Source organism: Embiotoca jacksoni, unplaced genomic scaffold (genome assembly GCF_022577435.1).
Source record: "Embiotoca jacksoni isolate LCO1_2020_lvr unplaced genomic scaffold, fEmbJac1.0.p SCAF_15, whole genome shotgun sequence".
NCBI lineage: Eukaryota > Metazoa > Chordata > Actinopteri > Embiotocidae > Embiotoca > Embiotoca jacksoni.
Window position 1 is genome coordinate 14,367,708 of NW_027185285.1, and position 27,843 is coordinate 14,395,550.

At 41.5% G+C, this 27,843-nt stretch overlaps 4 protein-coding genes across 6 annotated transcripts; 1 reads left to right on the forward strand and 3 right to left on the reverse strand.

Annotated features, from left to right (window-relative positions):
- Window positions 1-854: 854 nt before the first annotated feature.
- On the reverse strand, window positions 855-7,066 carry znf653 (zinc finger protein 653). Of its 3 annotated transcripts, XM_069149820.1 has the most exons (10): window positions 6,762-7,066; window positions 6,537-6,577; window positions 5,104-5,421; window positions 4,412-4,941; window positions 4,135-4,312; window positions 3,192-3,267; window positions 2,950-3,067; window positions 2,751-2,865; window positions 1,897-1,996; window positions 855-1,721 (listed from the first exon to the last, which is right to left on the reverse strand). In XM_069149820.1, the coding sequence occupies exons 1-10, from the start codon at window positions 7,064-7,066 to the stop codon at window positions 1,544-1,546; spliced, it is 1,959 nt and encodes a 652-aa protein (XP_069005921.1). In that variant the 3' UTR covers window positions 855-1,543. The 3 variants fall into 3 exon arrangements, with proteins under 3 accessions (XP_069005921.1, XP_069005920.1, XP_069005922.1); XM_069149819.1 differs by lacking the exon at window positions 855-1,721 and having other exon boundaries at window positions 1,907-2,865; XM_069149821.1 differs by lacking the exons at window positions 855-1,721; window positions 6,537-6,577 and having other exon boundaries at window positions 1,907-2,865; window positions 6,762-6,880.
- Window positions 7,067-7,127: 61 nt separating this feature from the next.
- Window positions 7,128-9,334, forward strand: swsap1 (SWIM-type zinc finger 7 associated protein 1). Its single transcript, XM_069149823.1, has 2 exons — window positions 7,128-7,670; window positions 8,684-9,334. The coding sequence occupies exons 1-2, from the start codon at window positions 7,404-7,406 to the stop codon at window positions 9,248-9,250; spliced, it is 834 nt and encodes a 277-aa protein (XP_069005924.1). The 5' UTR covers window positions 7,128-7,403; the 3' UTR covers window positions 9,251-9,334.
- A 208-nt stretch (window positions 9,335-9,542) lies between these two features.
- On the reverse strand, window positions 9,543-14,758 carry epor (erythropoietin receptor). Its single transcript, XM_069149822.1, has 8 exons — window positions 14,547-14,758; window positions 14,165-14,300; window positions 13,733-13,899; window positions 13,121-13,272; window positions 12,831-12,987; window positions 12,623-12,710; window positions 12,411-12,498; window positions 9,543-12,291 (listed from the first exon to the last, which is right to left on the reverse strand). Exons 1-8 carry the CDS (start codon window positions 14,647-14,649, stop codon window positions 11,551-11,553), a joined length of 1,632 nt encoding a protein of 543 aa, XP_069005923.1. The 5' UTR covers window positions 14,650-14,758; the 3' UTR covers window positions 9,543-11,550.
- A 953-nt stretch (window positions 14,759-15,711) lies between these two features.
- rab3db (RAB3D, member RAS oncogene family, b) lies at window positions 15,712-26,821 on the reverse strand. Its single transcript, XM_069149826.1, has 5 exons — window positions 26,517-26,821; window positions 23,216-23,452; window positions 18,873-18,991; window positions 18,473-18,597; window positions 15,712-18,315 (listed from the first exon to the last, which is right to left on the reverse strand). Exons 2-5 carry the CDS (start codon window positions 23,450-23,452, stop codon window positions 18,128-18,130), a joined length of 669 nt encoding a protein of 222 aa, XP_069005927.1. The 5' UTR covers window positions 26,517-26,821; the 3' UTR covers window positions 15,712-18,127.
- Window positions 26,822-27,843: the final 1,022 nt, after the last annotated feature.

Sequence of the window (27,843 nt, forward strand, 5' to 3'; positions counted from 1 at the left end):
AAATATTGTATTTACAGTTTAGGAATTGCAGACATTTCTCAAACAGTTCCTCCATTTTCACAGGCTCAGAAGTAACTGGACATACTAACATGACAATAAATAGTTAGGTCTAATCAGGCCTTTCTTTTTTTGAGTATTACCAGTGGTTTGCTTCTTGACTTAAACTCTATATTTACATTATTGAAGCTGTTTCTTGGTTGACAAAGACACACCTACCTCCTCTAGAGTGAGCTTAACTTGACAATTATGTCAACAGGGTTTTTTTTCAGCAAGGAAAGAATTCTGCAATAATTCTCTCATTAGTATTTTATGTTCTTTCAGGTCTTTTGGTGTTGCAAAGTTACATTTTGTTTTTTTTCAGCCTAATAATGGCCTCCATCACTTGCACTGATGCCTCTTTGGACCGCATATTGAGAGCAACAAAATGCAAATTCTCAAAATCTCATGGAGTCATCTCCAGATCTTTAACTAGTTCATTTATCATGAAATAACAAAGTAACAGGCACACCTGGTCAATATCAACCAATTGTCCAATTATTTTTGAGCCTGTGAAAATAGAGGGAAGATATAAAAATGTCTATTAAAAGTTAATATAATACATAATATTCTTTGAATTAAAGCTGAAACTCTACACTACCCAAAAAGAAAGAAAGCAACATTTGCTCCCTAAAAAATCAGCACCACCAGTTTATGATCCACACAGAAGACATGGAAATAAAGAAAGTTGTTTTCATACTGTAGTGCAGAGCTAGTTTGTTCTCTTATATTAATTATGATACGATTAGACTTCAGTTTCTTCAAGCCTAACTGCCTAATGTTAGCTACTTAGCTTATGGATTCAGACAGGCAAGACAGAGGTTAGATTTATGTTTATTTAAAAAAATATGTTTTGCTTCTAACCTTACAAGCAAAAAGGTTTATAAATTAAGAACTCACCAGTGTGTTTGCGGACCATGACACCATCTCTGGAATGTGAACGTTTCCAGATCAAATAAAAAGCAGGACCGAGCTTCCAAATTCAGCCTAAACTCTGATACAGTAACTTCCAAGACTGGATCCCACATAATAGGGAAATATTATACAGTCTTTACACTGCTAATGAATGAGAACATTTATTTAACTGACAATAATAATGTTGTGTGAAAAGTGATGCCTTGAGAGCAATGATTATTACAGCAGTAAGCTTTTGTATATTTGGTTTTGGAGCTGAATGAACAATTGCTCAGAGATTCCTTAGGTTTAGCAAATGGTAAAAAAATTCATTTTGTTCTTTTCTTCACTGCACCAAATACAGTATGTTCAAAACCCACGGTCGACCTCTCTTCTGAAACAGCTTGTGTCCTGCACAGCTGTTCGACTGACCCACTCCCGCCTTCATCCACAGCCTGTATGAACACAGGGGATGTTCACGTCATCCTGGACACGACAGGCAACACGGCAAAGGAAAGTCTTTCTCTTCGCCTGAAGTCTTCCTTTGGTTTCTGAGGGCCAAACTGTTCTGGCTTTGCTCCGATTCGCAGTGTTAGTGTTAACCGAGTACACCTCAGGTTGCCTGCTTGTCTGGGTGGCTCTTTAGCTTGTGAAATTTGACACTGTCCAGCTTCTCGAACCTCTTGTCGCAGAACTCACAGGTGAAGTTGTAGTGGGCCTCTGAAGTGTGTTTCTTCATGTGCCAGTTCAGTGATGCCCGCTGGCGACACTGGTAGCCACAGATTTCACATCTGACAGATGTTGGTGAGAAAATGGAAGAAACAGGAAGGAAAAGAGGAGCGATGATCATGAATGTAGATACTGTGGGCCAATAAATCCAGCTCCTACTAAAGCATCAAAGATTTCAACTTCAATAAGGCACTCAGCTTTAATGTGTGTAAGATCTGTTTAGCATATGTAACTCACTGGAGCGGTGTTTCTCCTGTGTGGGTCCGCCTGTGAACTTCCAGGTGATTCTTGCGTTTAAATGACTTTCCACACGTCTCACAGATGAAATCTCTGACTCCTGTAGAAACACTCACATTTACATGTAAAGGTCTCTGAACAGGGCTGGATGACATTCAAAAATGTTCCATACTGGTACCGATACCTTGAGTTTCATACTGGTTCCTGAATGATACTTTTTTTGATGGCAGTTTTGTAAAAATCTATTTTAACAAAAATAAAATGACATTACACAGTCTGGAACAAATCATCAGTTTAGAGAGCGACAGTGTAACTCGGGTTACAATTTACAGATGTCCCCTAAATGCCTCTGATGCAGACTATTAGTTCATACCACAATTTACTGATGTACCATGAATGGCTCAGATGGTTTCTATGGGTAGATGCTAGGTAGCCCACTGCGCACAGAAAAGCCTCCAGTTACTGCAGCTTATGCAACTCAAGACATTTATACGGCCAGAAATTTGTTTAAAAAGATTGAAAAAAAAAGCTTAATTTATCAAAGTTAAAAACCAGTGATTTTATCAACGTGGGCAGGCCACCCAAGTAGAGCTGTGAAGCCTTTGTACGGGTAACGCTGTAGCTCACTGATTCTGATGAGACTTTCTCCTGCGTAAATGTAGTAAAATGTATGCGATGTAAAATGAAAACTTGGAGTGGTGATGTAGCCTGGGTATCCAAATCTAATACTGAATTACAAGGCAATTTTAAGACCAGATAGCATCGAAGCAGGAGGCACCATAAAAGTAAGTTTAGTATGTAGCCCATACCAATGAAAACATGCTGACATGACATGCTTGTCTTTGTGAGCCCACCTGAATGGATGATCATGTGCCGATGCAGATGGTTTGACAGGTAGAATTTTTTCCCGCAGCCAGGATGTGGACAAACCTTGGTCCTTCCTTTCCTGTGAACTAGGTTCACATGATTCTGAACAGAACAAACAGATAGTTATTTTCCTCTGCAGGGAAACAGAAGCTGCAATAATAAGTATGAATGACCATTTTAGTTTACCTGAAAGCTGCTAATTGCTACATAAACTTGACTGCAGCCCTCGTACGGACAGTGGAACATCTTGAGCATCCCGTCAGCCTCAATGACGGGGCCTCGCCTGCTTCTCTTTGACCTGACACTGCAAAAAACAGACACTGTGGACTTCATTCACAATAACAAGAAGAGAGAGCTGGAATACAATCTCTTACAATTGGTGGGGATTTGCAGTAGAATTCCCCATGTAGAGTATGTGGGCCACAAACCTGCTCAGACTCCTCTGCAGCTCTCTGTCACTACTCATCTCCAAAGTGGGCTGCAGCAGCTGTTTGTCACTCAAACCTGCAGACAAAAAGTGCCAAACATGATTATGAAATGATTCATGGAGGCAAAACTTTCAAATTCCTGAGTTGAGGGCTGGGTACGCAAGGACTTCTATCATATTAGTCTGCAGGAGCGCTCGGCCGAAGGGGGAACAGAATTCAATTATTTAAGTTTCCATCCAAAGTTCAAATCTTTGTAAACAGAAATACAAAAGAAAGGAGAAATGGCAGAGAAAAAGGGTGCAACACAGTGATGTCATTACAAGAGTGCAAGTCAAACTAAGCTATGAAGTGTCATTTTAAATAGATTTTTTTTTCACTACGTTTAGAAACTATAACAGGAGCTATGCTTTTTTTTTTCTTTGAAGGCTTTCTCTAAGTTTTAGTTGTATAGTATTTGTATAAAAGCCAACTTGAGGATGTCACCATGTTACATTTTTGCAGTTTTCAACCAAAAGCAGCAGCAGCTACGATTCCAGGGCCAAACATCTGGATTAATGGCAAATGCCTTAACTGTGTTAAGTCTGTGGATCCCTACTTTCACCGAGATGTCAGGATGTAAAACATCAGATCTAATGAAAGGATATTTGGATGAAACATACATTTCCATGAAGTCCATGTGAACTCCAGTGTTCTGCAGTGTTATGCCTACATGAGCCCTCTGGGATCACAACAAGAGTGGCAGCCAGTAGTTATTATTAATGATATGACTTCTGGAGTCAGCCTGCAGACTCTTTTCAGTATCAGGAGTTGAGTACAGAGCGGACAACAACAATGTGAATCAGTGCCAAGAGTGTGAAGAAGTTTTTAATGTAGATTTGTGGTCTGAAAATAATCACAGAACATTTCAGAAGTTCATTAAGTTCCAGTTCCAAATGCAGCGCACCTGTCATGGAGTCCTCATCCTCTGCTGTTCGGATCTTTGAGTCAGAAGCGCACACCTGGTTGTAGGTGACACCCCCGATGACAGTGCAGGTGACTTCCTCCACATTTCCGCTGCCCATGTTGAGCTGGATTCCCTCCGATGCCAGGGCCTCGTAACTGGGGCCAGTGATGATAATTAACTGGGGACGATGGGAAGAAAGATGAAAAAAAACAATTGTAACAATAATACACTTCTGGATGTCTGCCGTTTCATCTCTGGGAGATCCTCATTCACCTACCTGTGAGCCCTCCAAAGCCGTCCTCTGGTCAGGAATCTCACAGCCGCTCACCACCGTCTGAAGAGTCTGAGGGTCAAACAGTTCGCTCTGCTCTTGTACCTGCATGGGCGGCGGGACGGACAGCTCCGGCTGAGCGCTCAGAGAGGCTGAGCTACTCGAGCTCTGTGACAGCACAGAGTCCTCACCCACCTTCTCCAGTTCATCGGCTAAGGATGCCGTCACGGTAACACACTCGTAATCATGCCGAACAGTTCGGATTTCATCGTCTTTCAGGCCCTCTCCTTCTCCTGCATCTTTGTCTCGCCTCACATCCTCAGCCTGCTGCTCTTCTTCTGCGGTGATGGAATGAAATGCTGCTGTCAGGGAGCCTTGCTGTCGCACCATCTCCATCTCCCAGTCAGGCTGTCCTGTCAGCGCAGCCTCCTTGGAAGAGGCCTCTACACTGGACTGGTGGTTCAGAGCTGCTGCTTCTTCTGGTGGACACTCAGTCACTTCTTGTATCTCAGAAACATCCTCATTTTCTCCCACATCTACAAATGGAGTAGATCAATAAAAAACAAAAACAAGATGATGATTAAGGAATTTAGGATTTGCCAGTTGTTGATTAAAACTGAACTACTAATGATAACACCAACACAACTAAAAACCCCAAATTCATTCAAGGATAAAGCTCTAAAGATATGATTCTGCACCTTTGAACTGTTTGTGAGCCTCCTTTCTCCTCCTCCTGCTAACGATGCCTTTAGCCACTGGCATGTCTGTTTTTGCTGCAGCCTCTCCATCGGCCTCATTGTTCACTGCCTCCTCATGCTCAGAGTCACTTGCCTCCCTCAGTGGTGAGCAAAGGTATTGTACAAACGAGTGGTTAGAGTCACATTGCCAGATGGCAGCGGTGGAGCAGTTGGGCTGGGGCTCCAGAGCTCTGAGCTGGGGCTCGTGGGGGCAGGAGCGCGAGTGCTCCTGGTACCAACACACCACACTCTGGAGGCTGGACACGCGCTGCTTCCTGCCTGGAGGACGACAAAATTTCGACTGGTGAAAGAAGAAGTGGGTTTTAGAAGGATGTGTTTTGAATCTACAAGCAAATTGAATCATTATTTCGAAAGCGTTTTCCAACACCATAAAGTTTGAGTCACTTGTCAGTTTTGTTCGCAGATAAACATTCAAGAGGCGAGAACTACAACTTTTAATGCAGGTAACACTCAATGTATGCAATACGGGTTTTTATGGAAGCCCATTTCTGCCAAGAAAAGTAAAATAATTGATAAGAATTTTAGGACTAAAAATTCAGTTATACGTTTTATTACATAACATGATGTAAATAACGTAAAGTCAACATTATGAGATACTATGAGATGACAAGTCAACATCAGAAGATACTGAGCTATAGCTATTAGTTACGCAATTACCTGTTACTTTTATTATTAAATAATTTAAATAAAATTGGGTCAAATAATTATTTGGTCTATTGAATATCAAAAAGTGTTGGAAAATTTCCATCACAATTCCCTGAAGTCCAAAGTGATGTTGTCAAAAACCTTTTGTTTTACCTTTGTACAAATTAAGGCAACAAAACATTTTCTGTTGGATCTTGATCATCTTTGTCATTTGCACTTAAAAAAAAGAAGAAGTAAAGAACTGAAAATCCATCATGAAGATGGTTGCTGATTCATATTCAGTTAATCAGCTAATCAATCAATTGGCTATCATTGTAGCTCTAATGAGACAATCATTCAACATTTTGACTACTATCTCACAATACTGATTTGCAAAAATTCACATTTTAGTTCAGTATCTTAGTTTGGATTTACTTTAAGTTAAGTTCAGTTTCTTGTTCCTGTAGATATTTTTCTTTCTTCCTGTTTGTCTGCTCTTTCAGCACCTTTGAGAGCTGTATACACACTTTGGATTTTAATTGTCAATCAAATCTGACATTTTGGTGTGAAATGAGCTGGCTTCTTGTATCCATCTTTTTATTTTTTTAAAAAATATTTTTTAATCTTGTAAGCAAATAGCAGCTCTCCTAAACTGAATAAGTGGACTACTTAAAATTGATCTTAATAAAACCAGCAGTCCTACGTGACTGACTTGGGAAATATTTCTATCTACTAACGGCACCACACACCTCTTTTCTGTTTTACTGAGACTTCTGGTGCAGTCTTCTCCCTGTAATACAGAAACACACCGTTTTGACAGGTCTGGTTAACGACAATAAACACCTACTCCTTAAAGAATAAAACTGTCTAACATGCAAACAGTAGTGTAATATTACACCAGCTTTGTTTGAGCAGTCCTCTCTATGTTTCGCCTTAAACAGTGTTATCGTAAAGAAGTAAAGTGTCCTTCTTACCCGCAGTATTTCTGCTGGTATTTCTCTCCATAGGTGGAGTTGAGCAGGATCAGGTACTCCGCCAGACCCGCATCACTCAGGCTGGTCCGCCGGCGGAGCTCACTCCACAGCTTGTGCGACTCTCCAAGGTATACCCTCCTAACGTCGTACTTCTTTCGGGATTCAAGACGCCTCTGTGCTCGGTCGGAGTCTGTGAGCCGGGGTCGTCCTCTGCAGCGTCTCAAAGCACCCTTTCCTTGGTCCCCGGCTTGGTTATCGTCCAAGGAATCCTCCAACTCAGCCAGGCGATGCGCCATCTTGGCCATAACAGCTGATGCAGATTAGCCGACATTCCGGAAGTTGTCCCGGGCTTCACAGGAAGCACTGATAGAGACGCATGTTTTGCTCGTCCTTACCACGCCACAGGTTTGTAAAGGTCGTGGAAGGAGCATATAACTTTGCCGTGCATTGCATGCAAACAGGTCAAAATAGCGACAGAAAGTCCCAGTGTGTAGGCCGAGACTCGATGCGGAACGGTACATCAAGTAAAATGTTTTTCCCCCGGACTGCAGCGGGACGAGCACCAGCGTGCAACATGTAAACAGACGCGGCAAACTTGAGAACATAATTTCCAACCGTCACAGTTAATGAAAAGTGCGTGACATGGCAGACATTTTATCCCTTGTATTTCGGACTTTTATGTCACACAAGGGCGTAAAGAAGGACGTCGCCGTAGCTCGTCCATCACCCGCCTGCAGCACACTGGTGGTCGGAGACCGAAGCGTCAGCCGCTCCGTGCTGCTGTTGGCGGCCGTCACAGCCGCCTCAGAGAGGGGCATGAAGGTGATGTTCTTCACCCAAACACCAATTCAGAGCCTTCCAGTGTCTCTCCAGCGATGCGTCCCCAGCCTGAGTCCAGAAAGTCTAAAGGTAAAGCTCACTTTACGCTGAAAACGGCCTTGATAGATATTTGTTTCGAATAAGTAACCCATTAAAGTTGTGACAAATGTAAATTATTATTCCCAATCAATAATCTACTGATCCGTTATACATTGAATATTTTCTAGGGTGAAAGATATTTCCTTCCAGTAGTTGCTTTTGCTGCAGGTTATCTGGTCTACCATTAGTGTGGTTTATTAACTATTCATGCACATTTACTGACAGGATGGATTATGGTCAAAAGCCCTTATCAACGACTTAATAAATGAATATATATTTATGTAAGGTATGATGGCATATTTGAATGTGAGAAACTAATGCTTGTTATGTATTACTTTATTCAAATATGACTGCAGAATTAATGGTTTATTCCCATGTCTTAATGACAATTCACATTTAAACTGCCATTTTAATGCATATTAAATTATAAATATAAAACAGAAAAGCAGAAAGTCCTCACAATTTAAGAACACATTTTTTTGAAGTTTTGCATGATAATAATTTATTTTGTCGATTAATTACTTGGATCATTTGTCTGGCAACTGACGAATCAAATAATGAACTAATCAGGAAACAGTAAATCAGAGCTTTTATCGTCAGATTGAACAGAAAACAGTTCAATAGCAGCTATTTTCAAGTAGTTTGAAAAGCCTTTCTGAGTGTTGTGTATCGGGTCTAAATTGTGATACAATCAAATAACAATCAAACATTTGTCCGATAAATCAATTAGAAAATTGACCGAACATCGACTGTAATGATCAATTACAGCTGGTTCCAGCTTCTGCTTTCCTTTGTCTTTGTCTCAGCTTGTGCCCCCCCAAAATTGATCATTTCACTGCTTTATGACATTTCATCCTGAACAATTACTTAGTAATGAAAAATAAAATAGAGTTGCAGCCCTTGTAGACAACAAAGGTTCCTTCACTGTGTTCCAATACAGTGACGAACAGCTAATTTGGTTGTTGTCCCGAAATTCTGCTTGGTTTTTACTTTGTATTTTTTAGAAGATCAAGTTTTGCTACCCCAGGACAGCGGAGGAGCTGCTCCAGCAGGTGGCCAGCCTTCATGAGTCCTCCAACACATCCCCCACACCTCCCTCACTCATCATAGTTGACCGACTGGAGGGCTTCCTGCTTGGTCGTGGAGGCGGCAGCCACAGTGGATCTCACCAAAGTGAGCAGTCTTGTGCTGCACAGCTGTCTGCACTGCTGTGTGATACTGCTGCCTTTCTCACACAAGTCTTGGAGCAGCGGGCGTCAGGCTCGGCCCCCTGCCGCATCGTTGCCTCTTTCCTGTCAGAAGTTGACACGAGACAAGCCGCCGGGGATCCCTCTGCCACGGATCCCATCCTTGATGTCCTCGATCGCTACTTCCAGGTACGCTGTACTCTGGATGAAGACAGAGGCTATGAAGCTGTGGCAGCGGCAGCACAGGAGGTGTGGCACATTTATCTTTCTGGAAGAGGAATCACAGAGGCTTTTACCAAAGACTGTGAGGACAGGCCAGGCGTAGCCCAAGAGTGGCAGCTCTTCATTTTCCCTGATGGTTTAATGGAGTTTAAGATGGTTTGAAAAGACTCTAGCAGTGGTGGATTAATAGAAACAGACATGAATCTCCTCTGCTACAATGTCATGTGATAAAAACAACCTATCACCAATCCTTGTTGCCTTATTGATAATGTAGAAGACTTTAATCTGCTGTTCACCCTTATAGATATCAGTTAACAGGACTAAAAAACAAGATTTAATGAGTGAATTATTTATGACATAAAGGTTTGTCAAACATATGAATATAATTTTACACTGTAAAAATGTACTGTTGTCTGTCAAATAGACTTAAAATTAAAATTAACATTGTATAACATTTATGTTTTTCTTCCTTTAATCATCATGAAACATTGGACTTAGGTGGCTGATATCACAGTTAAAGTATTTCAAATACAAATCAAGAAAAGACATAGAAAATAATTATTTTGAAAACAAAGTCATTATTGAGAAATATTTGTTGGAATATTTCTGTAAATGAAATGCATGAAAAAAAATTATAATAAATTCTGGTTGTGGAAGTATGTGGAAGAACACTTTAGAATGTTCATCCTAGCATGGAGATAACACTTTATTGTAAAATATATTTTTCATAACAGGATCAAATGTATAGTTTTGTAAGACAGCCAGTAGCTTTAAAACTTTGTTTCTATGTTGTCACACTGTACTATAAAAAAATGTTCAACAATGTTTAGAAAGGCACTTATATACTTTTAGTGTACCTACATTTTCAATTACAAGATATTTTTCCTAAACCACAAAAACAATCAAGCATAAAAACGAGTATGGTAATTACTCAGGTTGATTTCAAAACGGGAATGAGTTTCAATGTTTTGAATGGAAATGAAATGCATGCTGTGCTCTTAAAATGGCAGTAGTGACAAAAAAAACCCTCTTAAACATAACAAGAGAGAAACTTACCAATAACTACAGTTACCTGACAACGAATATAGCCTTAAAACATTCCTGCACAGCCTACAGTAGGAATTTGATTTCATTATTTCAAGATCCTGTGTTTGGGAATCGGCAACAAGTTACTGTTTTGATTGTTCTCTGAAACGATTGTGATAAAACATAAAAAAAAAAAAAAATTAAAAAAGAGATTATATACAAATTATATACAAATACAGTGCATTTCAGATCTCGAAATGACTGACATAATAACTGCAGGGGTCAAGAAACATTTGAGGTTAATTTAAATGACAAGGCTGGCGATATTTGATATTTATTGTTACCATCAACAAATCTCATGAGAAGAATGAAAACCAACAATTTGTGAGCCCACCTATAAATAGTTTCCTATTTGTGGCATCCAACCCTGAGCCCATTGGTTTCCACTGAAGAAAGGAAAGACCCTGGACCCTGTAGTAATTCTACATTATAAAAACAGGATTTAATTGTGGATTAATACACATTTGGTGCACTTGGTGTGTGTGTTTGACTCAAAATGTGTCCATCACTGGTCTAGACTAAAAAATCTCAACAACAACTGGATGGATTGACATACAGACATCCATGACCCCTCAGAATGAATATAAACTTGTTATCTGCTGCCATCATGAGGTCAAGATTTTAATTTGTTCAGTACTTTGGCTGTATGACTGAATACCTTTAATACTAATGCATTCCCATTAGACTCAGCAGTAGTTTTATTGGTAATAGCCATATGTTTGCATGCTCACATGCTAAACTTAGTAAACAGAGTAAATATAACCTGAAAAACGCAAGCTTGTCAGTGTGAGCATGTAAGCATGCAAAAGTATTGCAAAAAGCTGTGCTTCTAGCTCAGTTTTATTGGACAAAAATAGAGGTGTACGGCAGAAACAAGGTTCCCGGGTTTGGGTACACGCATGGTACTTGTAAAAAGACAAAATCTTGTTGGTTTCAGGCTTTTCTTGGAATTTGTTGACAAGAAAAATGGAAAGAGCATTTGTCTATTTTTTATAACAGTAATTCATTTTGGGATGTCTACTGTATATTTCAACCTCATAGCCATTCTGTCATTTAAGTTTAAAATCAGACGATACTTAGCTCAAATATGAAGACATCAATGTTGAGACACTTGGGGTGTTCACTCCCTCAACAGACCTTTGCTTTGAACATCAGTATTCGGTGTAAATCTCAGCTGCCGTTTCTGTGTAATGGTAGTGTCCTGTACAGACCAGGAGCATCCGGTGGACTTTTTCTCCTTTAGCTTACGCTTTGGTATTAGTCCTTGGTTCCTTTCTTAACAGTGGATGAGGGGCTGGAGTCTTGGGTGAACATCCAATAACCAAGCCTGCTTTATGCTTTAAGTCTGTGTGCAGCCTGTCCAGTTTAGCTCCCTGTCAGCCGTCACCGTGGACAGGGTACTGCCTCGGCAGGAAAGGTCTTCTTTGAGCAGGGATGTCATTCTTGTACTCGTTGGTGTAGATAACAGCTTTCCTGATGTCATTGATTCTGCTCATGGGGCTGTAATCCATAGAGACTCCTGAGTCTGCCACCGCCATGTAGGTGTACCCAGGGCCTTTGGGCATCCAGGCATGGTTTGGGTACTCAAAGCTGGACTGGGACGAAAGGCGACCTGACCCAGAGCTTTGCTGAATGGATCCCAGGTCAGAGTGAGACTCACATGACACCATCTTTCTGGAGGCAAAAAGCACCTCACGGGGTAACGCCTCCTCGAGGTTGTCATCCAGGTGCTCGTCTTCGCTGTGGTTGATGGTGCCGAGGGTGACGTAGGCGTCTTGAGACTCCAGCAGAGAAGACTGGGAGCAGGGGATGGGGTGCCTGTGGAGTTCCCGTAAGCGGTCGATCAGCCAGTGGTCATGCGGTGTGGCTCTCCACCCATCTGTCATTGCTGAATCGCCCCTCTCCAATGGCTCTCGCTCATCTAGATTGTTCTTCACATCCTTGTCCTCCTTTCTGACAGAGGTCGAAGCTCTCAGGGCATTTGGTGGTAGAGGCGGGGAGAGTTGTGTGGGGCAAAGGCTGAGTTCAGAGAGTACCTCCAGAGGAGAGGGGCATTCTTCGGAGTAGATGAAAGCTGGAGTCAACCACAAGCCTCCATTGATCTGGCCCAACCACTCCTGCATAAAAAAAACCAAGAAAAGATCATTGAAGCATATTAGTGTGGCTACTTTAGCATTTAGCTCAAAGCAGCCTCGTTTCTGAGTAAGGCCGCACAAAATCTTAGTCTTGGTCTTACCTTAAAGTCTCCACCATAAACGGTAAAAAGGCCTTGGAATTTGCCATCAGGAGTTGGAATAGTTGGCCAAATCTTCTTTATAAGAAACCTGAAAAGGAAACAGATGCTGAACAATTAATTCCCAATTTGTCTTTTTCATCTATTAGTGCTTAAGATTCTTACAGGGGCAACCAACAAACACATCTTTTTTTGTGTGTTCCTAGTTGACTCACCTGTTGTGGGTCAGGAGCATTGTAAGACACAGCAGAATGACGACGAAAGAAATGATGAGAGTCAGGGACACAATGAGTGGGTCAAGTTCTAGAGGAGGCAGAGAACAATCAATGTGTATTAAATCTTTGAGTGTACAGTAAAATAGATTCCTGTACAGCAGGGGAAATGTGACAGACTTTTGAACTTCATATGTGTATGAATACGCACCTGCAGGCAGAGTTTCCATGAACACCGGGTCACTCCAGGTGCTCCAGTAGCCATTGTAGCTGATTCCGTCCAGCTTCACACGGACTCGCACCATGTACTTTGTACCAGACTGGAGGCCACTCAGGATCAACTCTGAGCAGGCTCGTACCACCTCGACCTGTAAAATTGGCCTTAACTCATCAACCATCCATGTGTCACCCTACCAACTGACTCAAGAGACAAACCTGCTGCTCACAGTTGTACTCAACCTTTAACATTGTAGGTGAGGTCACTAAAAATAACCGCCATACCTGCCCCATGTGGCTGTTCACTGGAGCGTAGGCGACCTCATACATCATGCTGTCATCCATGTATTTCAGAGAAGGTGGCACCCAGCTGACATTCAGCAGGCCTTGCTGACTCATTTGGCTCACCGTCACATTAGCAGGAGGCTCCAGAAGAACTGCAGTTCAAACAGACATGAGAGTGCTTGTTAGGGAGGATTTAGGAAGGACGTCAAGGGAAGAGTGCTCATTACAATAAGTCTTTCACACCTTGAAACACTGCTCCAAACTCTCTTGCAACTTGTTTCATATGTAGCAAACACAGCACCTGTGTGTTCATTTGGAGTGGTGTTCATGATCACTTGAAAAATTGTCTATTCCAGTTCCCTTTATCTCAATTACACTTTTCACAGACTCCTGAGAGCTGCCTTCCTGCTGCTTGTTGTGCATGTTAAATGAAGTCAGTTTTGAGGATTTCATTGAAAACAGCAGGCAACTCTGACCGAAAACAACCGAGCTGTGAAACTTAACCGGAACAATAAATGTGGCATAAAACCAAAACAATGAGCTGAAAGATGCTGTAACACTTCTTTGGAGAACTTTAGATGTGGGTTATACAAGCAAAGTTTAGTGACTTACAGACGAATTCGATGAAAAGGCTGCGGTTGTGGATCAGTGTCTTCTCTCGATGAACTTGGATGTCCATTTGGACAAACATCTGAATTCGGTTGAGATGACAGACGAACAGCCTTTTCCCGCCTGCTGCGGGGACCACTGAAAGTGGGCACCTGCTGCTGTTTTCATTTCTACTCAGAACAGAGAAAGACAGAAACACTGTGTTCGACAAGGGGTTGTTGATGTTCTGGATGGTACTATTTTTTTAAATTATATTTACATTGATATGTATTTTGTTCTTTAAATGTTATGCTCCTGTAAAACAAGTTTTGAATCCCTAAAGCAAATAAATGACCCTGCTACAATAAACTTTATAGCCTGGTTATAAGATGGAAAAGGAACAACAATTGCTGTATTTAACCTCAAATACTTTGTCTGATAATGAATTTGACTCACTGGTAGGTGTACGTGAAGGAGTACTGATCCACAGAGCCAGCCCGCTCCTCATCTTCCTCCCAGAAGCATGTGAAGTCCTTCCTGCCTTCAGCAAAGCACTTGGGGTTTTCTGGCTCCTCTTTCAGCAGCATGGATGCTGAAGAGGTCAAATTAGGACAGCAACAGGAACATGAGAGAGCACCATGTGGACTACCATATCACAGTTTCTGAGATATAAGATTTTGTCAATTATTGCAACACCAAAAATAGGAATAAATATATTTTTAAAGTGTTTGCCTCTTATTTAAATGTTTTTGAACAATTACCCCAGATTTACCTAGTGTTTCCACTGATTTGAATAGAATACCACAAATAGCAATAGGCAGGAAAATTCTCACCCTACCTTTCTTTTCGAAATATCGTGCGCCTTGGGCGATGGAAGCTGTTAGCGCGGCGCAGGATATCACGTAAAGTGCCAACAGTCGGCTCAGATGATCACATGTCATCCTTTTGTCTTCTCTGTGAACAGAAAGACGTCGGTCTTCTGTTGTCCACCTGCATAACTAGAGAATAACCAGCTACAAACACGTCTGCCACTGCGCTCGCTGAGGGGGAAGCTTGTTTTTTGTTTTGATACCAAGGATAGCGCAACGGGGTTAAGCGCCTGCTTTTCAGCGATAAGGTGTACAGTAGAGCTGTTTACTTTCAGTGAAGAAGAGGTGGGGCAAAAACTTACTCAAAACTCTGTTGTGACGGGCGGGAATCACGTGCTTGATGTTTACGACGACAGTAGGCCAAAATGGACTTGCGTCAAAACGCATGGATCGATGGATGGATGGATGGATAGACAGACAGACAGACAGACAGATAGATAGATAGATAGATAGATAGATAGATTTTAGTAGGTGGAGCTCAGCCCCTGACTTATTCTGGACAATTTCATCCCTGCATGTGCCCTACAACAAATGCTCACTCACACTCTGCATTGTGCAAGAAGCAAACCTAAACGGTTTCTTATCTACTTGCTGCACCTTCGTTTGACCAGCATCATCAGAGTTGCCGACAACCACTGATAAGTAGCTTTGGGGGGGTGTCAGGCAGCCCATCCCCATCAGTTTCAATGCAATTCAGGTTTTCTTTGCATCACATACAAAGTGAAGAGGACAGTCTGATCCTATTGAAATGGGAACTGATATATATATAAAGCTGCATTTCAATCCCATGATGACATTCAGCTGATTAACCCTTTGAATCAGCTTTGTTACATTTTTAGATTTGGTTTGGACCTAGAGGCCCGCACAAGGTAGTTGTGTTTTACTGACTGTGGCGACAGGAAGAATAGAATGAGGAAATCTGTATTGTTGTTGAGGACAATGGTAAAGTGTGGTTTCTCTGGTTGTTCAGATAAAATGTGCAGAAAGCCCTCGCCTGACGTTTGGGGACAGGAAGTAGAATGTGTGGTCATAAATTACACCAGCCACGTGTGCATGCCTCAAGTGTTACAAACCATAGGACTGATTTATTAGATGAACTGAATACTGAATCATTGGAAATGGTGCAATCCCTTTTGTAATGAATATATTCTTTATTTTCATATACACATTTCAACATACTCCATTTATCCTTTTGATAAGATGCACTTTTTTCTTTTAAACAATGCTTTCATCCAACATATTACAAATCTAAAATAAAGGGAACAAATGATATAATCTCCCATCTTTTGGAAAGCTACTGGGAATGCGACACATTAAAAAAAGAAAAATCATAAACATAAATTTAACACATCCCAGAATAACAAGCTCTAAATGCTACTAACTTGTTTGTACAAGAGCGTTAGAGTGATACGTTTTTAGTATTTTGCAGATACTGGATAAAGTGGTTAAGAAAGTCAATATAATGGATAGTTCAGTACATTGGTGTCATGTTTAGCTCATTCAATATGCATCCAAGCAGCAGTCACCCCCGTTACCTCCTTTAGTGAAACAATCATGGCTGTTTAGATGCCTCAGCTCTCTGTTCTAATACACTGCAAAACTGCAGATGACGGGATACAAATAGTGTCACGAGTCAGTCACCTTGCACATAACCTCCTTATTTCGACCCCTGCATCAAAGTTTAGAAAGCCCCGGGTCACCTGATAACATCAGCTATCTGATACCTGTAAATCTATCAGTGTTCAGCAGCACACACTGTCAGTTGGGATTACTGACCACAGGCTTATACAGTAGCAGGCAGTGGGCTGACCACCAGCGGCGACCCAACGCCTGGAGTGAAGGACTGTGACATCTGTAGCGTGAGGTCGCTATCATTATGCAGAGGTTATGGTTGATGTCAACCGACAGTCAGCATGTGGACAGTGATGGTCAAATGGCACTGCAAATGGCAATTTACAGAAAAACAAAATACAACATCTCATTTCGCACTTTTTTCCCCACAGTTTCCAGAAGGGTATAGTTTGACCGTTCAATAGTGAAATGTCAAAGATGGCATAAAGGAACAACAAAAGGTATTTGATGTACAGTTAACTGGTGGCAAACTTGTGGAACGAATATAAAACCTCATTTTATTCACTTCAGTGAAAAAAAATGACAAATATTACAGTAATGGGGAATAAAGGAACACTCAGCACCAGCTCATTGTTCTTCCTGATAGTTGCAACAGTAGTTGAGGACTTAACTGTCTCAGATATCATTGTTCTTCCCTTTGTGAGTACACACACACACACACACACACACACACACACACACACACACACACACACACAGCTGCACTTCTGCAAAAACAGTCATCATGTCAACAACAACACAAAAGCTAATAACCACTTTGTAAATACTCTGTTTTTAAGCATAGTAGGTTTGCCATGCTGCAGTTAGGGGAGAAGTGTATGTGTATGTGCGTGTGTGTGCGTGACAAAAAGCTTTAAAGAAACAGTGGCATGAAGGGGTGAGTGAAGACATGCCATGAGGCAGGTCATGTGACACACAGCTTCCTCACCGGGGCACAATGACCCTTGGAGGAGACCAGGACTCAAGGTTTACCTTTACCACAAACCTCCTGCATAAAAGAAGGCAAAGGGCAGATCTGGACTGGACTTAAAGCAAGAGTTTTAAACATAGGGAAATTATGCTTATTCGTTTTCCAGCTAAGACTTAGACTGATACCACACACACATCTGTACAGTAAATATGAAACCTTCACCAGCAGCTATTAGCTTAACCTGAAAGAGACAGTTTTTTTTTTTCCAAAATCTCAAACATGTTATGTGACATACGTACATCTTTTTAAGTGGGCTGTACAAAAATCGTGCTTCTGTCCTTCTATCAGTCGTGAGAATGAAGCGTCCTATTACTGGACAGACACACCACTCTCTGAACTGTCATTCAAATCTCTCTAAATAAACTGGAGGCTAAAAAGAAGTCTTAGTTGCAGAAACATGCCACATTTTGTTTGTACAGTAACACAGTTTGAAGTTGTTCATCAATCACATCTTATGTGTGTCTCAAAAGCTGAGCTCACAACGTGTCATCCAGTTTTGCAAGGCGGCAACTGCTCTCATCAGAGAAATCTTACTAAATGTTTCCACTTTGTAAACTTAGGGGTACTGAAGCATGTTTGACTCTCAAACAAAACATTAAATGACAAAGCACAGCCGTCTATTTGCGATTCCAACATATGTAGCATCACTACCTTGTTGCTATCTCGCTCTGAAAACTAAATCCACTGAACAAATGTTTCATATACTATAAATTTAAAATGCTAATGGAGCAGAAGTGGTCAAAGCGGTTGGGCAGGTTTAAGTGGAGTATCAGCACAGCACAGAGCTGATGGGAGCTGTTTGGATGTGGCTCGAGTGAAGACAGTGGAAGAGAGGTGGCACTTTCCATGGCTGAGACATAGAGAAGTTGTTCTTCCTATGTGACTATCAGTGTATTTATGTGTGTGTATGTGTGTGTGCTGGGAGACTTAGAGAGAAGGCAGATGTGTTTAGCAAGCACAGCCCCCGTGGCTCTCTGAGGTTGAGTCTTTAAGGCCCTGGTTCTTGTGGTTGGACAAGAGGTTGAGGTCTCCTTCCATGCTCTCGTTCATCTTCTCACAGATAATGTCCACCAGACACTCAAAAACCTGCTTGACGTTGATGTTGTCTTTAGCACTGGCCTCGAAGAACTGAAAACCTACAAAGGAGAAAGGGTAGAGATGGGGCTAAAAGTGATTTCAGTACAATAAAACAATAGATGTAAAGATGGTAAAATACACATCAACCCAAACCTAAAACTGTCTGTAGCTAACAAGCTAAAGGCAAAACAATATTGTGTGAGTGGGAGTGTTTACCGAGCTCCTCCGCCAGCCGTTGGCCATCCTCTGTGGGTATGTGCCGGTCATCCTCCAGGTCACACTTGTTACCAACCAGGATCACCTGAGCATTGTCCCATGAGTATGTCTTAATCTGTGTCGCCCTGGAAGACAGAGACAGCAGGGAAAATATAGTATTTTTATAGTATTTGATTTATAGTTTATGTAAATCTATGTTAGATTTACATAAACTATAAACCAAAGAACATACATTTTAATGTATAGTGTAATTAACAGGAAAAGAAACTCGGCCTAACTCCACACATTGCACATTCTACTGAACTCTTGAGAATTTATGGAGGTAATCTGCCAAAAAGACACATTAGACCAAAAAAAAAAAAAAAATAGCATCCTGCTGGTTTGAACATGTCCAACTCACCAATCTTGAACTGCGCTGAAGGAATCCTGGTTAGTGATGTCATAAATAAGCAGGAAGCCCATAGCCCCTCTATAGTAGGCTGTGGTGATGGTACGATAGCGCTCTTGCCCTGCTGTATCCTGCAATCACACACACACAAACAATTAAACACCTCCTTCAAACTATGCTACACTTTACACATTAAACTAAACAAAACAAACAAACAAACAAAAAAAATCATTTATTTTATCTGTTATCATTCAATATATGACTTTAAACCACAAGGGGGCCATATTGTCCAAACTATAACCTTGACCTTTTGCTACAATAGTCTCTAATATGACAGCATTGAGTTGCCATTGACAGTTCATGGTTGCAAATTCAACAGTTAACTATTAAAGTGATTCGTCAACTCCAAAGCCACTCTAATTCAGGAACATCTGGCACAATGCTGATGGACAGGTACTGTAGGCTGAATGTGGGAGTATTCGGTGGTCTACAGTGTTTCCCCAGATCCTGTCCTGCTTCACTGATAACACCCATCGTATTTTAAATATGTTCATTTGAAATGATTTTCAACTGGTTATTAATGACATAAAAGTGGATATGGCTTCAGAATGCTAGTAATAACCCAGCTGACTATCCAGGTGAAGGTTTGGCCAAGTTTGAATTCGTTATAGTACCACATGGACTGGCAAGCGCTTAACCTTTAAACTATTTTTCTATAACTAGATTTTTTTTTTTGTGTGCCATTTATCTGTTATTTCAGTGCATATATTTGACATCTTTATTCACCACTTTCTGTTACTTTTAGCTGACTGTTTAGACTTTCTAACTAGTTTTTACCCACTCTCAGTCAATCATGTTGTGTTCAGGTGTAAGGTGACTCATTATATGGATTTCTTTCTTAAATCATAATTCTGTTAATGGTGGGTATTGGTAAACGATAGGTTACGACTGAGAGGTTTTCCATCTGAAATTAATTGCCATACCAAAAATCGTGAAGATGATAAAATAGGAAATCTGGGCAATTAAAAGCAAATAAAATTGTGAGCAGTTTTTCATTTAGTCTAATTTGTAAAACAGTAAAAAAATTGGAAAAGGCCCGGTGATGGATCCTGTGTACTGGGAAATATAACGCTCCCTTCGTGTATTTCTTTCCCTCCAAAGCAATTGTCTTCATTAGCACATCAAAATGCCACTTTTTCTACATCACACAACTCTCAACAAGATGGCATTTAGATATGAGCTCCTGCCACAGTCATTTCTCATCCAACCAGGACTTCCGCCTTACATCAACAACCAGCCAGCAGGAACAAACACGCAGACAACAGAGCTATAGGCGTCACAGAGTTGGAGAAGGTGTGGCCACTCACTGTGCAGCGGTGCCTTCCCGACACAGTGAGTGACTGTTAATCAGAAGCATCTTGTAATTAAAATGGATGCTGTGTGCGGTAACACACTCAACAGCTCCATATAGTTTAGTGGATATTCAGAGCAAAAAGATCAAACGAGTGTACTGAGCTGGTTCTCTCAGGGTTACTTGGTAACCTGTCTGAGTCCGTCATTTGCATCAGGGGCCTCAGTGTGTGTTTGTGTGTGTTTCAGTGTTTGTCTGATGTTTTCCTCATTTTGAAGAGGAGGAGTAGGAGGAGGCGGGGTGGGTTGTCCAGGTAACCAAAGGCCGCTGAGGGTTATGAATGTTCCATTACAGCCAGTCGTTGGCCCAAATGATCCTTCTCACTTTACAAAATGGACAGGACAGAGGGCAGTCTTCTGCATAAGTCCTTCAAACCTAACAAAACTGACCGTCTCCAGGGTTGCTACAATAAAAAAAACACAACAGTAAACAAAAGCTGCTCCCTCGTGTGTACATGTGTGATGATGTAGTGAGGAGTTTAAATCGGACTTCTGCACAGTCAGAGATTCTGCCTCACTGGGATCTTAAAACATGCGTCACCTGCGTTTATGTTTGCTGTCAACACAAAGCAGTGGCACACACAGGATATCCTCCCCTGGGATAACACACGCAACATACTGGTTGCCATGTTTATGCTAAATGTGCGATAAGGTGTGCCTGCGTTTGCTTGAAGATCAGAAACATATTTCCATGACACAACGAGGACACGGTGTGAACACATTGTGCATATGTTTGAGCTCTGTGTGTTCACTGTGCAGGGGCCATGTGGTGTGTTATCAGGCTAGCTTGTTTCCATGATACACAAAGCGAGGCTAGCAGCTGGCAGGGTGGGCTCATCAACAATACTCTTTGTCTAAGGATCTGCTCAGATCTCTTGCAGATGGTAGCATAAATTTAACAGTCGGCAAAATACCACAGAGTTGATTATTAACATCACATAAGGGAGAACATGCGTGCTGCTCCCACACCCTTTAAATACACAGCTACATTTGCGCAGCACTATTTCTCCACTATGGCTGCGTTAGATGCTGATAGGGAACTTCCCCTGCTTCCTGAACTTAGGAAATACCAGGTTTCTCATTCATTCAACGCCTTCATCAGTAGATACAGTACGTCAAGGCCACGCACACACAATGCCCCACTAGTCACATACCAACCTCAAACTCTTTATACAGTCATTACAGTTCATTTTTTTCTCCTGCTCTGCTGGTTTTCACACACTGCAGGTAATTTATAAGAGACACATGCTTGGTCCGGTCGGTGAATGTGTGTTTTGGTGTGGGCTCCTCTGCTGCTGATTCATTTTGGTCACTGTTTGTGTATCATACAGTGACTCACAGATTATTGGTTCAAATGAATCACCTGTTTGAACAGACTTAACGATGTATATTAGTAGGAGGAATGTGAAGGTGGTGGGGAAAACTAAGGATACAACTTATAATACAATATTAAAGCCCCTGTGATGAAAACAATGGTTCCGTTTATTATTGCGACTTTCAGAGATGTTGATCCGGCTCACTCGTAGAAGCAGACTAGCTGTTTGATCCTGTTTCCAGTCTTTAAGCGAAGATAATCAGCTGTTTTTAAATGAGTATTTCTATTGTGGAGATATGAGTGGTGCTTTTCATCAAACGCTGAGGAAGAAAGTGAAGTATTGAATCCCTATAAGTCAAACCATTTCTTTAATGATATACTCGAGAAATTTAGCAATTGTGTTGCGTTAAAATGAGAACAGAAAGAGACATAATTGAACAGCAGAGGTGGTGATATCATCATGTTAGGGCTTCCTCCTCAGAGTAGTTGAGTCGAATCGTCAGTCAGTTGACTCGCCCCCCCCCCCCCTCGAAATGCACCACTGAGTGACCACAGGCTCCATTACCTAGCTAATGGAGGTTTTGGCCTCACTGCTGTTGCCACTGATCAGCAGCTTGAACATAAGTTCTGGTAAGTGGCCCTTCAGTTTTAATGTTTTGTCAAATCACCTTATTTGATGAAGAAAAAAATCTTACACCTAATGTAAAACATGCAAAGGAGGGATATAAAATGACTCATGATAACGTATAACTTCTTTTAATGTGTCAATTCATTTGAACTAAAACTTGAAAACTACAAACTCAAGCCTTCGCAAATTGTCATTCAAATTCACTGACCGTACATATAAAGCGCGAGGGGATGCCAAAGTTACTCTTATCGAATGGATGTGTAATTATCTTGTTGCCTAAAAGTTTACCATAGCAACTAAAAGGTGGCATTGCCAAGATTAATAGTTTCATTAATTCATAGAAAATTTATTGAAAGACACAATACCATCAGATCTGAAGTAAGAGAGTTTATCTCTTAACCCTAGCCACCAACTAGGCTTTAAAACATGAATTAAAACTCTGGAAACCTGAAATCTGAACTATACCCAGGACGATCCCTCTCCTTCAGCATTTGTGTGAACACTCAGTCTCAGTCCCAGATGTGGACAGATAAGGCTAGGTAAGAATATGTATGAGGAAGTCATTCAAATTAACAGGTTAAACTTGCACAACGGCCAATCCCACAGACAAAGGTCTTAACAAGTCTTCTGTTTAAACTTCTAAACATCTAAATATAGACAGTTGTTCTTTAAATTTGCCCTGGAGCTGAAAAAGCATTTCACATTCTTACTTTCCTTTTTTAATTGGCCTGTTTTTCTTTTCTTACAGATGAACCAATAAAATCTCAAAGAGAATGGAGGATCCATTTCCCTTCACAACAACAAATTATGATAGGATGAATACAGAGCTCAGGTGTACTGTTGATTTCAACAGAGACAATAAATAAGCAGTATCAAGTAAAGCTGTAGTTTGGCAGACTAAACCTGTTGTTTTATGCTTTCTGTCTGCCTATTACAAATGTGGTTATGTGATGTGGTGAAATACTGCAAATCAAAACCACGATGCATTTTTAATCCACTCACCCAGACCTGCAACTTGATCCTCTTGTCGTTGCGGAAGACAGTCTTGACCTTGAAGTCGATGCCCACCGTACTGACGAAGGCAGAGGTGAAGGAGTCGTCTGCGTAGCGGAACAGAAAGGACGTTTTCCCTACGCTGCTGTTGCCAATGATCAGCAGCTTGAACATGTAGTCAAAGTTCTGGTCGGCCGCATCCTTCTGCGAGGGCTGCTGCTGGAGCCGCGAGTCAGTTGATGCCATCTAAAGAGTAATCAGAAGGGTAAATCAATCTCAGAATTTAGGATAACCTGAAGCATTTGCTGGAAGCATTTTACCTAAAGGATCTTACTGCACCATGACTGTAATCACCCTCAGACAACGGCTGACACTGGTTAGAACCAGCAAGGTTTGTGACTAACGATTATTCTATTGTTTAATTTGTTGATTGTGTGACAAAATATCTGTGACAAAAAAATGTATCATTTAACTTCATGTCATTGCAGACAACAGTTATTACATATACACATCACATTACAATGATGTTGGGTGACGTGACATCTTGTGACGTAGCATAACGCTAACATTAGCTTGATAATTTAATCCAGACTCCTCTGTCATTGATTTTAGCAAGCAGAGTGAGAGTGGAGTTTCAAAATGACTACAAAGTCTAGAAAACAGTTGCGTGGCACCTGACAGGTCAGAGAAAAAGGCAGAGAGCTTAAAACGGTAGCCTTATGTTGTTATTTCTAAAGTTATTCCAGGGTCAAATCTGTGAAAACTATTTTATTAAAATAGAATAGTTTTAACAATTTCCCGAAGCACAAGTTGACGTCTTCATTTTAGAGCTGCTGAGCCAAATTGAGTCAGTCAGTCATCAGTCAGTCGACTCAGCGCCCACAACAACCCGCCAAATATGACACTGATTACACGACATATGAATGGAGAATTTTCTGTATAATGTCTTGAGTAAATATCTTTCATTCTAGTTAGCTAGCTATACCGAGGAAAATTGACAGTAGGTCTGCATATGTTACACTATTCCTAAAAGAACAAGAAAAAAAAAAGCCAGATCTTGCGGTTCATGATTGGTGCCTTCAAGGTATCCTGTGGAGTTTTTGACCAGGTAATGAAAACAGAAGCACGGCAGTGACAAAGCTAGAAATAAGAACGCAAGATAGCTCAAATGTAAATAATTAGGACATTAATTTGATTATGTTTTGACTCCGTTAAAAGGTTTGTAATTTAAAAAAAAACAACTATTGAAAGTTTAGTTAAGAATTTTGCTTTTCCAGCAAATTTAACAAACCTGTGCCATATGTCCATCTGCTTCATTATAACCATTAGTCTCCATGTAATCTCTCCCGGGGCAGGTAAGATGACCTGCCATTAAACCGTTTATTGTCAGTCATCTGCACAGTGGGAGGAGGAGAGCAGCTGCACTGCTTTGGGTGTGAAAAGAAGAGCAGAGGGCGAGCCATGTCTGTCCTTTCAAAAACATACAAAGCTGATCAATCAGTGCAGCTCAGCCCTGCCTCTCTCTGGCGAGACTCATCTCCGTGGAGACCAGACGAGGACCCTGCTGCCTGCAAGACCGATTAGTGGTCAAAGCAGTGTGTTCGCCCAGCTTTTAACTCCAGAGCGGGATGGAGATATCTATCTCACGACCACCAGGAGCGGTGGAAAAAAGAGGAGGAGAGGAGAGAAGCATCATTACTGAGAAATGAAAGAAGTCTGGCTAAATTGTTTACTGTGTATGTTTTCTCTCACAATAATTACAGAACAGGGACTCAAAAATCACTTGTACACTCAGTTTGGTCCAGCTATCAAAAACCTAAAGGTAACAGAATGGATTTTCAAAGACTGCACAAGTACAGAAACACCACTAACTCTTACAAGTTTATGGGATGATCCAGACATTAAACCAAACTTTAAGTTCTATTAATAACTTGTACTTGAATGTGAAACGCATTCCACCTCAGAGTCTGTACACACACCACCAGACTGCGCAACCTGGTGTGCTGCTGGATGTTGTAATGAAGCGCTGCTGCTTATTGACAGTGGGAACAGGACACAATGCTCTTTCACAACTTTTCTTCACTGTTGAATGTGAGGCCTTGGTACATTCACTATAAACACAATCTCTGGACACCGAAAGGTGGTTTCAGGTTATTACATAAAGGCCTGTGATTATGGAATAACCCTCAAGTCTCTCTAATCTCTAAAGACATTTGTAAAAATCCTAAATCACATGATGCCTGTGCTATGTGAGGGTCCAAGAGGTAAATTTGTGTGTACTTGCAGATCGTATAGCATCAATTCGCCCACTCTAAAAATTACATCATTTTCTTACTACCTCTCCTCAGCTCAGCTTAAGCCTGAGGTAAACCCAGTCACATGTCCTTCATGTTTACTGTTGCCGCTAAAGGTGTCTCACATAAATCAGCTTCTCCTTTTTGTAAACATGTTGTATAGATTACAAGAATTTGACGTGCTTTCTAATGATGTGTGATTCTGTGGTGTCGAGTTCCTTCTCAAATTGAAAACTACTGAAGACACACAATAAAATGCAATAAGTGCAATCATAAAGGCCTCTTTCTCTGCAAGTTGAGGGTAAATGTTGATGACAATGAACAGAATCTCATTCCAAAAACTATATTGAGCCGTTGAGTGTGCTACCTCATTCCAAAAACTGTAAACGAACAAACAAAACAGGCTGAGCGGATCCCACTGAGCAGCTTCCATGACTTTGATAAGGAGTCCCACATCATGACAGTCAACTCAGAGGAGACAGACTTCCCCCATGTAGTGAAGCTAGCCATTTACTGAGCTGCAGAATGAGTGACAATTGAAGCTCCTTTATGGCACAATGGAGCGTCATTATCTCCAGTAAAACAAATAGAGGCCATTACAGTGTACAGGGCCTGATGATGGTGCAGTCAGGTCCCTCAGCTGGCACTGTTTGCTGAGAGGAGCCAGAGGGCTGCCTGAACCAACAGGAAATGACCACTATTGATTTGTTGGCAGCTGTCACATCTGTTCTCTCATTAGGAGAACCGAGAAACAAACATAAATGGACAACAAGGGCTTGGAAATGAGTATTATGTGGATAATGGGAAATACAAATAGCATGACATGACAAATGCACCTCTGGCAAATACAGTATGAGCAACAACAACAGACCTACATTCAAACATGTATTATTCCATGGGGATAAATCCATCAGCCTAAAAATCCGGCAACATGTAACTGAGCGAATGTTCCCAGTTCGCAGTCAGACATGAAGTAAGTGTGAGGCAGAAAAAAACAGCTGGACTCAGAAACGTACCTTCTTTCGGAAGAAAAGAAACGTCCAACCCGGTTCGCTTTCAACTCTTGACTCTGATATCTTCCTTTCGGCAGTGAGATGTCGGGCGAACTAGTGTTCAAACAAAGTGCACCTGAAATATCCTTTCCTGCTCCAGCGGCAGCACCAGCAGTAGCCGACGTGCTTTCCTTCCTCAACAGGCGACTCTTTTTCCGTTCCGGTGCTGGAGGACTGGAGCAGCTCCCGGATCTCGGTTTGTGTACAAAGCTGATACGACTGCTAGGACTCCCTGAGTAACACAGTGACTGCGGACACGGAATCCGCCGCTAAAAGCTGCGAGGCGGTGTCTACCGCCGGCTGCGTGAGGAAAGGAGAGGAGAGGAAAGGAAAGGAGAGGAGAGGAGAGGAAAGGAGAGGAGAGGAGAGGGCTGTCCGTGGTGTTTGCGCACGTGAGCGCGCAGGCACCAAACCAACACGCACATCCTGAAGAAACAAATCGTGTTTTCATGTCTCTACGCGGACAACGAGTGTGTGAGCAGGCCGTGACATATGTTTATACAGGGTGACCCCCGTCACCCTGTTCAGGATAAAGCGGGTATAGATAATGGATGGATGGATGGATGGATGGATGGATGGATAGGTTTGAAGGCCCAATGCAGAGTTTTGTTTATGTTATTGTTTTACCCTTTTATCCCTATCAGCATTGCAGCAAGGCTCGTTGCCCCTGAGCAAAAATAAACTGTAGATCCTATGACCACCCAATTCTGCCATGTGGGCTATACTCTGATATATTTATACCTATAGTGTGGGATATAGGCTATGAACGTCCATTACTAAGCCCTTGCCAAACAAGTTCACACATTGTTGATTAAGCCTACCACTACCAGGTAAACCTTTGTGTATTTCACAGTTTACGGAGATTTTAAATTTGGTGTCTGACCGGATGAATGCACACTGAACATGCACAGTCGGCTCAACATTTGCATCAGACACTTCTTGCCAACTTATGGTGTAGTCCTACGCTAACAGTAGTAACTGAATTAAATTTGAATTGAATAAGATGCATTACTCCAAAAAGTCATGTGCAATAAACTGCATTTGGAGTAAGTGCATTTGGATTTGATGGTAGATTGATGGACAACTGTGTGCAGGATGCAAGTGAACTGTGCACCCTGCAAAAGGTAAACCACAAAACCACACAGTGTGTAGGTTGTATACCTCAGTTATTGTACACCTAAATTGAATATAATGTGCTAAGGAATATTAGCGTGCTATAGCAGGCAGGCTTTGTTACCTGTGGACAGAGCCAGGTTAGCTATTTCCCCTTGTTTCATTGTGCTAACATAGC

Bases quoted from the DNA above. Each gene is read 5' to 3' on its own strand.
- znf653 (XM_069149819.1), bottom strand. From the start codon at position 7,066: ATGGCCAAGATGGCGCATCGCCTGGCTGAGTTGGAGGATTCCTTGGAC. The intron at 4,942-5,103 runs GTGCAGAATCAT...CTCCATTTGTAG, and splicing joins GGCTCACAAACAGTTCAAAG to ATGTGGGAGAAAATGAGGAT. The intron at 3,268-4,134 runs GTGCGCTGCATT...TTTTGTCTGCAG, and splicing joins GGATGAGGACTCCATGACAG to GTTTGAGTGACAAACAGCTG.
- swsap1 (XM_069149823.1), top strand. From the start codon at position 7,404: ATGGCAGACATTTTATCCCTTGTATTTCGGACTTTTATGTCACACAAG. The intron at 7,671-8,683 runs GTAAAGCTCACT...TGTATTTTTTAG, and splicing joins TGAGTCCAGAAAGTCTAAAG to AAGATCAAGTTTTGCTACCC.
- epor (XM_069149822.1), bottom strand. From the start codon at position 14,649: ATGACATGTGATCATCTGAGCCGACTGTTGGCACTTTACGTGATATCC. The intron at 14,301-14,546 runs GTAGGGTGAGAA...TGACCTCTTCAG, and splicing joins ACGATATTTCGAAAAGAAAG to CATCCATGCTGCTGAAAGAG. The intron at 12,711-12,830 runs GTGCGTATTCAT...TGCCTCCTCTAG, and splicing joins CATGGAAACTCTGCCTGCAG to AACTTGACCCACTCATTGTG.
- rab3db (XM_069149826.1), bottom strand. From the start codon at position 23,452: ATGGCATCAACTGACTCGCGGCTCCAGCAGCAGCCCTCGCAGAAGGAT. The intron at 18,598-18,872 runs GTGAGTTGGACA...TCTGTCTTCCAG, and splicing joins TTCAGCGCAGTTCAAGATTG to GGCGACACAGATTAAGACAT. The intron at 18,316-18,472 runs GTAAACACTCCC...TCTCCTTTGTAG, and splicing joins ACGGCTGGCGGAGGAGCTCG to GTTTTCAGTTCTTCGAGGCC.